The sequence below is a fragment of the Triticum dicoccoides genome, chromosome 1A (genome assembly GCF_002162155.2).
Source record: "Triticum dicoccoides isolate Atlit2015 ecotype Zavitan chromosome 1A, WEW_v2.0, whole genome shotgun sequence".
Lineage (NCBI taxonomy): Eukaryota > Viridiplantae > Streptophyta > Magnoliopsida > Poales > Poaceae > Triticum > Triticum dicoccoides.
Genome location: NC_041380.1, coordinates 553,364,886 through 553,377,297, shown reverse-complemented (window position 1 = coordinate 553,377,297; position 12,412 = coordinate 553,364,886). Strand labels below are relative to the sequence as shown.

The 12,412-nt window shown below is 47.5% G+C and overlaps 1 protein-coding gene across 1 annotated transcript; it reads right to left on the bottom strand.

Annotated features, from left to right (window-relative positions):
* Positions 1–490: 490 nt before the first annotated feature.
* Positions 491–1,041, bottom strand: LOC119355101 (histone H3-4-like). The gene is made up of 2 exons (XM_037621888.1): positions 1,013–1,041; positions 491–920 (listed from the first exon to the last, which is right to left on the bottom strand). The coding sequence occupies exons 1-2, from the start codon at positions 1,039–1,041 to the stop codon at positions 491–493; spliced, it is 459 nt and encodes a 152-aa protein (XP_037477785.1).
* Positions 1,042–12,412: the final 11,371 nt, after the last annotated feature.

Here is a 12,412-nt window from a genome sequence, read left to right as displayed (position 1 = left end):
TTGGTGTGCAAATAAAATTAACCTAGATATATCACCTCTACTGGGTATCTTATTTTAACCTTATTGTTTTACTACAGAACGGCCCGTGCGTTGCAACGGGAGAAAAAAAAAACCATAATCTCCAATGGCCATGACCATATTTTCCTGCATCACCGAGATACACTACCACTCTCATTTTCGTGAATTCGTGAACAATTTTTGAAAATCATAAACATTTTTTTAAACTCCTGAACATATCTGAAAACATGAACATTTTCTACATTCAGGGAAAAATTGAATTCATGAACATTGTGTACTATTCACAAATATTTTAATTTTTTTTGAACATTTTCCAAAACATTGTCCTTGAATAGGCGAACATTTCTAGAATCGGCGACCATTTTTGGAAATTGGTGGAACAATTTTTTAAATAATTCATGAACATTTTTTTATTTAATGAACATTTTTTGAAATGCATGGTCATTGTTTGAACCAGTGAACATTTTATGAATCAATAAACCATTTTGTAAGTCACGAACAACTTTTGAATTTTTAGGATATTCTCAGTTTTTAGGATATTTTCAGACGAGGCAACACATCCGTCATGGCAAGAACAAACACTAGCACGCATACATTTCCAACGCTGGACAAAGGCTAAGATGTCCTTGGGAATGATGGTGACGCGCTTGGCATGGATGGCACAGAGGTTGGTGTCCTCGAACAGCCCCACCAGGTATGCCTCGGCGGCCTCCTGCAGCGCGGAGACGGCGGAGCTCTGGAAGCGGAGGTCGGCCTTGAAGTCCTGGGCGATCTCCCGGACGAGACGCTGGAAGGGGGGCTTGGGTATGAGCAACTCGGTGATCTGCCAAAGTGCGACGGTGCTGGGGTGGAAGCGGCAGGGCTTCTTGACGTTGCCCGTGGCCGGGGCGCACCGCCTTAGCCTGCGATGAAAATGGATCACTGATCGAATTAATGGTTTTTAAAAATAAAATAGTTTAGAAATTGAATTTAGTAATTAATGAGATGATGTCACCATGTTGCAGGAGATTTGGCTTCATGCATGCACGTGCTCTCTTCACAAGAGGTAGATGGCATTAAAAGTTGGTACTACCCAAGAACATATCCATGGACTTTTTTCATCCATCAATCAATGATCGACAAGTCTTTTCGGTCAGTCAATGCATGCATGTGCTCTTTTCATAAGGAAAAAAATCATACGAGAAGGCGTACTATGCTTCATAGATTTTTCTCATCACGTCAATGCATGAAGACTAAGCAATCTATTTTAACTTTTTATTGGTTTGCCAATTATTGTACTATAGAGGCATTAATGACGAATGGCCTCGTCTGTCAACGGATAAAATTTAAACAACCACTCTTTACTTATTTTTTTTAAAAAGAGAAGTTGTTGCTAAAGCTACACTATTTACTTATCCTTGGTATGTAAGTTTGACACCGGTGATAGACTACTTTTGAAACTGGATCATTTCATGTTAAACTCGTAATCGTGATTACAGGAGGAGATGATTTATGTGAGCCATATTCGGCAGTTAACGTGTACATAATAACATAGGGGAGTCATGCACCACACGACTTCGTCGCTGCAGGACCCGTTGCAGGCATGAGACACAAGGCACTGCATAATGCAAATGGTGCCTTGCATGGTGAGGGCCCTTGTGCTAGTTATATATTAGTGATACTAATATCCAGCATTAACCCCTCGCAAAAAAAATCCAACATTAACCACTAATCTTGCTTAGTCTTTGGTGACTTGGTCTATTCTTCTTCTAGTTGTGTGCTGCAGGAAGAAAGGGAAAAGGGTGGATGAAAAAAGCAGCTAGTGCAAATGCAACAAAGATAAAAGGGTGGATGTGGGATCTGTTATTCGAGGCGAAACTTAGTACGCGTACCCTAACCGTTTTCCTCCTCCTCACAACGTCTCCCATGCGGCCAGGGTTTCTCCGCCTCTCACTGGCGCCAATGCTGGTCTGTCTTGTTTATTATTGAAAGGATCGATATGGTTGACTAGAGGGGGGGGGGAGGGTGAATAGGCAACTACCAATTTTTAGCTTTTTTTTACCAAATTAAAGTTTGCATCAAAGTAGGTTGTCTAGATGTGCAACTAGGTGAGCAACCTATATGATGCAATAACAACAAGCATACAAGCAAGCAAGGGGAGAAACACTAAAGAGCTTGCACAAGTAAAGGTAAGAGATAACCAAGAGTGGATCCGGTGAAGACGAGGATGTGTTACCGAAGTTCCTTCCTTTTGAGGGGAAGTACGTCTCCGTTGGAGCGATATGGAGGCACAATGCTCCCCAAGAAGCCACTAGGGCCACCGTATTCTCCTCACGCCCTCACACAATGCGAGATGTCGTGATTCCACTATTGGTGCCCTTGAAGGCGGCGACTGAACCTTTGCAAACAAGGTTGGGGCAATCTCCACAACTTAATCGGAGGCTCCCAACAAGACCACGAAGCTTCACCACAATGGAATATGGCTCCGAGGTGACCTCAACCGTCTAGGGTGCTCAAACACCCAAGAGTAACAAGATCTGCTAGGGATGAGTGGGGGAATCGAAAATCCCTTGGTGGAAGTGTAGATCGGAGCCTTCTCAACCACTCCCGAGCAAATCAACAAATTTGATTAGCTAGAGAGATAGATCGGGCGAAAATGAAGCTTGGAGTATTTAATGGAGCTTGAGCAATAAATGGAGCTTGGGGGAGGAAGAGGTAGGTGAGAAGGAATAGGCAACTACCAATTTTTAGCTTTTTTTACCAAATTAAAGTTTGCATCAAAGTAGGTTGTCTAGATGTGCAACTAGATGAGCAACCTATATGATGCAATAACAACAAGCATACAAGCAAGCAAGGGGAGAAACACTAAAGAGCTTGCACAAGTAAAGGTAAGAGATAACCAAGAGTGGATCCGGTGAAGACGAGGATGTGTTACCGAAGTTCCTTCCTTTTGAGGGGAAGTACGTCTCCGTTGGAGCGATGTGGAGGCACAATGCTCCCCAAGAAGCCACTAGGGCCACCGTATTCTCCTCACGCCCTCACACAATGCGAGATGTCGTGATTCCACTATTGGTGCCCTTGAAGGCGGCGACTGAACCTTTGCAAACAAGGTTGGGGCAATCTCCACAACTTAATCGGAGGCTCACAACAAGACCACGAAGCTTCACCACAATGGAATATGGCTCCGAGGTGACCTCAACCGTCTAGGGTGCTCAAACACCCAAGAGTAACAAGATCTGCTAGGGATGAGTGGGGGAATCGAAAATCCCTTGGTGGAAGTGTAGATCGGAGCCTTCTCAACCACTCCCGAGCAAATCAACAAATTTGATTAGCTAGAGAGATAGATCGGGCGGAAATGAAGCTTGGATTATTTAATGGAGCTTGAGCAATAAATGGAGCTTGGGGGAGGAAGAGGTAGGTGAGAAGGAAGAAGGGGACTCCCTTTTATAGTGGGGGCAACAATCCCGTTGCCCCCCACCAACCAGCCCCGCACAAGGCGGTACTACCGCTGAGAGGGGGCGGTACTACCGCCAGGACAGCGGTACTGCCGCCCCAGCCAGCGGTACTGCCGCGCTGAGGAGACTAGTAGGGAACAGATCCAACTGCGGTACTACCGCGGTGGTAGGGCGGTACTACCGCTCCAGGAACGGTACTACCGCCACTACAACCATGACTAGTGCCGCAAAACCTGACACGAGAAAAAGACCTCTCGAATCGAGGCGGTAGGAGCCAGACTGCCCAACGGTACTACGACAGTGGGGTCAAGGGCGGTAGTACCGCTGTGGAGCGGTACTGCCGCTTGTGACCCTTCGGCCGTAGTACCGCAGGCAGTGCGGTACTACCGCTAGGGAGAGAGAGAGAGGGAGAAGGGATCTCTCAAAGAAGCTGAGGACCAGGCGGAGGTGCCAGGCCCCCAGCGGTACTACTGCTGTGGAGCCACGGCGGTACTACCGCTGCGGAGCGGTACTGCCGCTTGTGGCTTCTCAGCGGTACTATCGCTGGGTGCGCGGTACTGTCGCTTAGACCCAGACAGAACAAGGAAGAGAGGAGAGATCTCTTCAATGGACAGGAAAAACTCGGAGGATGAGATGCTGATGTGTATGTGATGATTCCACCCATGCAAAACCCCAGCGGACCCCCTCTTGATAGTACGGTGCCCTCTACGCAACTAGTCCATCGAGAAAAAAACAAAAGAGCTACACCGTCTTGAAATACACTCCGAGGGGAAGAAGGCGTCTCGTGCCAGGGGAGAATCTGTGAATTATTCAAAGCACAAGATTAGTCCGCAAACATGTTGTCATCAATCACCAAAACTACCTTGAGAGAGATATGCCGTAACAATCTCCCCCTTTTTGGTGGATTGATGACAACTAGGGATTTGCGCAAGGAAAAGAAATGAAACGAAGAAAACTAAGAACTACAAAATATAGACGGGCTCCCCCAGAATGTGTGCACCTAGAGATGGCACGACACACACATTCGGATCAACACTCCCCCTATATTTTATAGTCTAACAATACTAAGCACAATATATATGAGAGAAGTGAGTAAACAGGACAAGCATGCATCTCACAATAAACTACAGTACTCTGAAATGACATAAGTAATAAGGTAGCGATAGGGAGCATATGTCTTACACCATATGACTAGAACTTAGGTCTCACACCAAACCAAACCAAAGAAGGAACACACAAGAAAACACAAGACGACTCAAAGCACGACACAAGAAGCAGATCCCTACACTCTCTCCCCCTTTGGCAGCGAGACACCAAAAAAGGGCATAGAGTGACACTACGACTCCAGGTGATGGGAGGAGGAAGATCTCGAACATCACATCTCTGCATCTTCATCGTGGGTCGAAAACTGCTCGGCATCGGAGTCGGTCCAGTGGCAATTCTGATGAATTCAGTCCTCCTCTTCAGTGATCTGACCCTCAGACCCACTGGCAACTGTTGCTCCCATCTGATGCATGAGCTCCTTGTGGCGCGTCCTAGCATGCTTCTCCGCCACATGAGTCATGTACTGACCATGGGACTCCATGCAGAAAAGCTTCTTTATCTTGCGCTTAAGCTTCTGTGCCCACGACGGTTCTGCACTAGAGGGCCCAAAGTCCTCCTCATGAGCATCAGTAGCAGCCTCACCCTCGGTCCCCATGGCAGTAGCAGCAGCAGACGGGCCCCCTGTGGCAGCAGTAGCAGATGGACCCCCTGTGTGAGGCGCTGTCCAGTTGTCCTTCTTCCTCAGACGCTTGATCTCATGAGAAACCAAGTCTCCAGTCTCTAGCAGCACTCTGGGATAAGTCTGTGCCCAGGCCCTCTCAATGAGCCTCATGATGAATGGACCATAGATAGGACACTTGCGCTCAGACACGGCAGATAGAAGTTCAGACCACATGACATGAGAGATATCCAGGCTCTCTCCAGTGCTTGCTTCCTTCTCATGCTGACAGAAAAGGAGCATGTCCACGAGGTAAGAGTGTACCATATCCAGATTCCCGATCCGAGGGAAGAGAGTCTCACGGAATATGCGATGAAGAATGTCCAGATACGGAGACAGCTCATAGGTCTTCTTCTCAGTTACTGGGTGAACCTTCACAGTGCAGTAGGGCCAAAGGGCTTGCTTGTGGGTGGATGTAGCATTGCGGTGAGGACGGAAACCGACAGGAGTCTCAAGCCCGGTATCCACCACATCAAGTAACTCCATGAAAGCCTTCCACTTGACAGAAAGCAGCTTGCCATTGGTCATCCATGTCAGAGTCCTGTCGACATCTGTCCCAAGATGGACGGTGGCATAGAATTGAGCCACCAAATCCGCATCGAAATCCTTGTTGAATTGCATGATCCTGAGAATGTTCAGCTGAGTGCACATCTGAAGAGCTTCGCCAAAGTACTCCGGGTCCTTCTCCATAACATCAGTGTCAATGGAGCGAACATCAACAAAAAGATTCTTCTTGGCCTTGATCACATCAAAGTAGATGGCAAACTGAAAACGGTTCCATAACGGGCGGTTGACCGAAGTGGGTTCTTGGTCCACCGCATAGGGGTTGCGGCGACGCTTCTCTCAAAACTCCTTGTTGGTCATCTCAGTCACAATCTTCCCTTTTGGCTTGTTGGCGGCTTGCTTCGATTGCTGAGGAGGTGGAGGAACACTTGCAAATGCACTTGTTGGAGGCGGTTGGGTGCTCGAGGAACCACCGGCTGGCTCTGAGGTGCGGTAGCGTTTTGATGTGGCACGCCCGGGGTTGATACGGCGACCTTGTTGCTCGGAAGGATCATCACCTGGAGCCAAACACAAGAACACGCAAAACAACCAGAAAGAACGAGCATAAGCCAACAAACTCAACAAAAGATCAAGGTAAGGCAGGAAAATGATGGAAATTGGCATTCAGCGGTAGTACCGTGACCTGTCCGCGGTAGTACCGCCCCAAGCGGTAGTACCGCCCCAAAGGGAGTGGTAGTACTACTCTAGGTCAAGCGGTAGTACCGCTCCAAGAGGAGCGGTAGTACTGCTTGAGGCGGAGAAACAACAATTTCATATAGCACGAGGCGGTGAAACAACGGGTTCTTACTACCGCAGTCAGATCCGGCACTACCGGCCTACCAAATTCAAAAATAATCCTACCAAACTCTAATCGAGATAGTCTAGTTGCCTTCTCCAACCAACTCAAGCCTAGATTTAGCCAAAAATCTAGAGATGCAACCACCATTGCCCCTAAGAAACAAGAACTGAAAAAGAGACAAAACCAAAGAAGGAACGGGGGCAATACCGGCATCCATGGCAAGAGGACGAGGTGGGGATCGACTCCACCAAAGGAAATGGAGAGGGACGCCCCGGAGACGGAGATCCGCCGGAGCCCTCCCGCGGCGAGAGGAGGCTGGAGAGAGGAAGAGAAAAGAGGGGTGAAGTGAATGGGTATGGGGGAGAAGAAACCTCCCCCTGCCCCCGACTTAACCCCCTGTTCTCGTCCCCCAGCGGTAGTATCGTGCTGGGGGCGGTAGTACCGCTTACGAGCGGTAGTACCGCGCACCACCAGTGGTAGTACCGCCCAGCACGCCGCGGCAACTAAACAGACACGGCTTTAGCTCGACGAAACGACAAAAACGGCAAACACACCAGCAAACGACCAAGACACACCTCTTCACAAGAGGGCGGTGGCCGAGGCCACCTATGTTTGAGTCAAAAAGTATGGCACCGCGAAGATTTTAACCTTGGGCCCATGACCAAAACTCATCTTTTAAGCATAAGTGCCATCAACAATGGCTAAAGTGAAATACTTGATCAATTTATGCATAATGGGGGGAGGGAGAGTTCATTGAGAGAACAACACTCCCCCTATGTCCATGCCTACACCTAAACTAGACAACAAATTGAGCGAGGTAGGGTGTGCACGGGTTCAAGCCACATTGCTCGAATCAATGATATTTAGCTCATGCCTTAACTCGCGAAATCTTGCTTCATCCAAGGGCTTCGTGAAAATATCTGCAAGGTTGTCATGAGTGTTGACATAGTTGAGCTCGATCTCTCCTCGCCTAATGTGATCCCGGATGAAGTGATACCGAATCTCAATATGCTTTGTCTTGAAGTGTTGCACTGGGTTGAGAGAAATCTTGATGGCACTTTCATTGTCACACCAAAGAGGCACTTTGTCACAAGTGACACCGTAATCCTTTAAAGTTTGCCTCATCCATAGAAGTTGTGCACAACAACTACCGGCGGCAACATACTCCGCCTCAGTGGACGAGAGAGACACACAACTTTGCTTTTTGGAAGACCAACTTACCAAAGAGCAACCAAGGAATTGGCACCCTCCGGAAGTGGACTTCCTATCCACTTTGTCTCCCGCCCAATCGGAATCTGAGTACCCTACAAGCTTGAAGTTTGATCCTCTTGGGTACCATAAGCCAAAGTTTGGGGTATGAGCCAAATATCGAAAGATTCATTTGACCGCCACAAAGTGACTTTCCTTAGGTGCGGCTTGAAATCGTGCACAAATTCCCACACTCAACATGATGTCCGATCTAGATGCACAAAGGTAAAGCAAGGATCCAATCATGGAACGATATACCTTTTGATCCACCACTTTACCATTGGGATCTAAGTCGAGTTGGCACTTGGTGGGCATTGGAGTAGAGGCCGGCTTGATGTCACTTAGCTTGAATCTCTTGAGCATGTCTTGAGTGTATTTGGATTGATTGATGAAGGTTCCTTCTCTTCTTTGCTTCACTTCGAACCCTAGAAAGAACTTCAACTCTCCCATGGAGGACATCTCGAACTTTGAGGTCATGAGAGCGGCAAATTCCTCATTGAAAGCTTTGTTAGGAGAACCAAAGATAATATCATCAACATATAATTGGCACACAAACAACTCCCCTTTGACCTTCTTAGTAAAAAGAGTGGGGTCGATTAGCCCAACTTCAAAACCACGGTCTTGTAACAACTCGGTAAGGTGGTCATACCACGCACGCGGGGCTTGTTTAAGGCCATAGAGTGCCTTATCGAGTTGATACACATGATCAGGAAAGTAGGGATCCTCGAACCCGGGGGGTTGCTTGACGTAAACCAATTCATTGATGGGACCATTAAGAAAAGCACTCTTCACATCCATTTGTTGTAACTTAAAGTTATGATGAGAAGTATATGCAATCAACATGCGAATGGATTCAAGACGAGCAACGGGAGCAAAGGTTTCACCGTAGTCGATACCCTCGACTTGGGAGTAGCCTTGTGCTACGAAACGAGCCTTGTTGCGAATGATAATCCCATGTGCATCTTGCTTGTTCTTGAATATCCACTTGGTTCCAATGACATTGTGGTTCCCCATTGGCCTTGGCACGAATCTCCACACTTTGTTGCGCTCGAAGTTGTTGAGTTCTTCGTGCATGGCATTGAGCCAATCCGGATCTTCTAGCGCCTCATAGACCTTGTGGGGTTCCACACAAGAGACAAACGCGTGATGCTCACAATAATTTGCTAATTGTCTACGAGTGCTTACCCCCCTTTCTTAAGCTTCCAAGCACATTCGTCATGAGATGATCCTTGGTGGAGAGCTTGGAAGCAACCTTGGCGGCACGACGCTCTAATTCCTCCTCGGTGGAGAGTTGAGGAGCGGTTACTTGATCATCTTGAGCGCCGTCATGAACTTGTTCTTGATCTTGAACTTGCTCGGGGGAGAGAACTTGACCTTGGGTATCACTTGGTGTGTCAACACCGTCTTGAGTATGATCTTGCCCTTGGTCTTGTTCATGAGGTTGAGGGCCTTCACTTTGTTCTTCGGAAGCGTGTGGGCCTTGGGTTGGTGATGGCTCCACTAGAGTGGAGCATTGTCCTTCTCCTTCGGCCACAAGGGGTTCCTCAATGGGTAGGATGAAACCAACACCCATTCTTCTTATGGCTTGAGGAGGAATTTCATCACCTACATCACAAGTGCCACTTTGCTCCACTTGGGAGCCGTTATTCTCATCAAACTCCACGTTACACGTCTCCTCAATAAGTCCCGTGGATTTATTGAGGACACGGTAAGCATGAGAGTTTGTAGCATAACCAAAAAATATGCCCTCATAAGCTCTAGCCTCAAATTTAGACAACCGAACACCTTTCTTGAGAATGAAACACTTACACCCGAATACCCGGAAGTACTTGAGGTTGGGCTTGTTACCGGTGAGTATCTCATATGGAGTCTTGTTCAAGCCCTTGCGGAGGTAGAGCCGATTGGATGCATGACACGCGGTGTTGATGGCTTCGGCCCAAAAGTTGTAAGGAGACTTGAACTCCGCCATCATGGTCCTTGCCGCATCCATCAACGTCCGGTTCTTCCTCTCCGCAACACCGTTTTGTTGAGGGGTGTATGGTGCGGAATATTGATGCTTGATTCCCTCATCACTAAGAAATTCATCCAAGGTGTAGTTCTTGAACTCGGTGCCGTTGTCACTTCTAATTGTCAAGATCTTTGCATTGTGTTGATGTTGTGCTTCATTTGCAAAGTCGATGACGGTTTGTTGGGTCTCGCTCTTCCTCTTGAAGAAATACACCCACGTGTACCTTGAGTAGTCATCTACAATCACCAAGCAATACTTCCTACCTCCAAGACTATCGAAGGATGGGGCCCCAAAAAGATCCATGTGAAGGAGCTCCAAGGGCCTCTTTGAATAAATGATAGTCGTGGGAGGGTGAGCCTTCTCATGTAGCTTTCCTTCGATACAGGCACTGCAAGCACGATCTTTAACAAAACTAACATTCGTTAGTCCACGGACATGGTCCCCCTTGAGGAGACTTTGCAAAGATCTCATATTTACATGGGCTAAACGGCGATGCCAAAGCCATCCCACATCAACTTTAGCCATTAGGCATGTCGCGGTCTTAGTGGGTCGCTCCGAAAAGTTAATCACATATAGACCGTTCTCGACATGCCCAACAAAAGCTACTTTAAGAGTCTTGCTCCACAAGAGGGCCACGGTATCGATATCAAAGAAAGTGGCAAAGCCCATGATTGCAAGTTGACGAACGGAAAGTAAATTGTATGCAAGGGACTCAACAAGCATGACCTTCTCGATCGTGAGATCATGAGAGATGACCACCTTGCCAAGTCCCAATACCTTAGAGGATGATGCGTCACCCCACTCGACATTGGTGGGTATAGACGGAACTTTGTGCATGTCCACCACCAAGTCCTTGCTTCCGGTCATATGATTTGTAGCTCCGCTATCGAGCAACCATGATCCACCACCGGAAGCAAACACCTACAAGAGATCAATGCTTGGTTTTAGGTACCCATTTTGTAATGGGTCCTTTGATGTTAGTAACAAGGGTCTTAGGAACCCAAATAGACCATTCAATGTACTCATGAAGAGAACCAACAAATTTGGCATAAACATGCCCATCACTAGCACGACATAACACATAAGAAGGATTAAAATCGCCGGCTTTGTTGGGAGGGGTGACATTGCCCTTCTTGACATTGTTCTTCTTCTTCTCCTCGGGGGCACTCTCTCCCTCCCTCACAAAGGTTTGCATGAGGGGAGGAGGTCGTTTGGTCTTGTCATTCTTCTTCTTGTTCTTGGAGCCGGGCACGTACCCAACCCCTTCCTTGGCCACACCTTTTGTTGATCAAGAGATCGTTGAGGTTCTTCTTGCCTTGTATGCAAGTTGCAAGACCTCTCTCAAGTTGCTCCTTCAACTTAGTATTTTCCTCAACAAGATGTATATGCTCACAACACGGGTTAGTAGCATTTGCATTATCAATTAAAACCATATGAGGAAAAGTTACTTTCTCCTTAGTTAGCTTCACTTGGAGTTGATCATGAGACTCCTTGAGACTAGCGTGAATACCCTTCAAGGCCTTGTGGGCCTTGTCAAGTATGTCAAACTCCTCTTTGAGTCTAGCAAGGTCAACCTCGAGTTTGGCCTTCTCGGAATTTAGCACACGAGAAACAATGAGGGCATGATCATAATCTTTCTTCAACTTAGCATGATCAACGTTGTGTGACTCCTCAAGAGCCAAACGAAGACCACGCTCTTCCTCAAGAGCATTGGAAAGATCCGAAATCTCATCGGCATCTTAGAGATGGTGTCTTCGTGAGCCTCGATCATGTCATTGGCCTCACCAAGTTGTTCCAAGAGAGCAAAAAAGTGCTTCTTGTATTTTCCCTTGAGTTTGCCCATAAAGGCCTCAAACTCGTTAGCCTCCACATTAGCTCCCTCAAGTTCATTAATGCTATCCGTTGGGGAAGGATGATTAATGATGGTAGTTTTGATGTTGGAGGTTACCTTGTTGGTGGCTTTAGCCATGAGGCACTTGGCGGTGATGCTCTCGTTGGGTGAGTCGAAGAGAGACACCCGTGACGTTGTTGCAATGACAACGGAGGGCATGGCAACCGACTCATCATCTTCATCATCGTCATCATCCTCATTGTACTCTTTTTGCACAACCAAAGCCTTGGGAGGAGTCTTCTTGGTGAAGTTGTTCTTGTTGGGGAACGACTTGGCCTTGTCCTTTTGGATGAGTTTGCTGTTGGGTTTCGTAGTAATTTCAAAAAATTTCCTACGCACACGCAAGATCATGTGATGCATAGTAACGAGGGGAGAGTATTGTCTACGTACCCAACGCAGACCGACTGCGGAAGCGATGACACGACGTAGAGGAAGTAGTCGTACGTCTTCTCGATCCAACCGATCAAGCACCGAAACTACGGCACCTCCGAGTTCGAGCACACGTTCAGCTTGATGACGATCCCCGGACTCCGATCCAGCAAAGTGTCGGGGAAGAGTTTCGTCAGCACGACGGCGTGGTGACGATCTTGATGAACTACAGCAGCAGGGCTTCGCCTAAACTCCGCTACAGTATTATCGAGGAATATGGTGGCAGGGGGCACCGCACACGGCTAAGGAATAGATCACGTGGATCAACTTGTGTCAACTT

Coding starts and splice junctions, on each gene's coding strand:
- LOC119355101 (XM_037621888.1), bottom strand. CDS start 1,041: ATGCATGAAGCCAAATCTCCTGCAACATG. Junction 921..1,012: donor GCCAAATCTCCTGCAACATG/GTGACATCATCT, acceptor TTTTCATCGCAG/GCTAAGGCGGTGCGCCCCGG.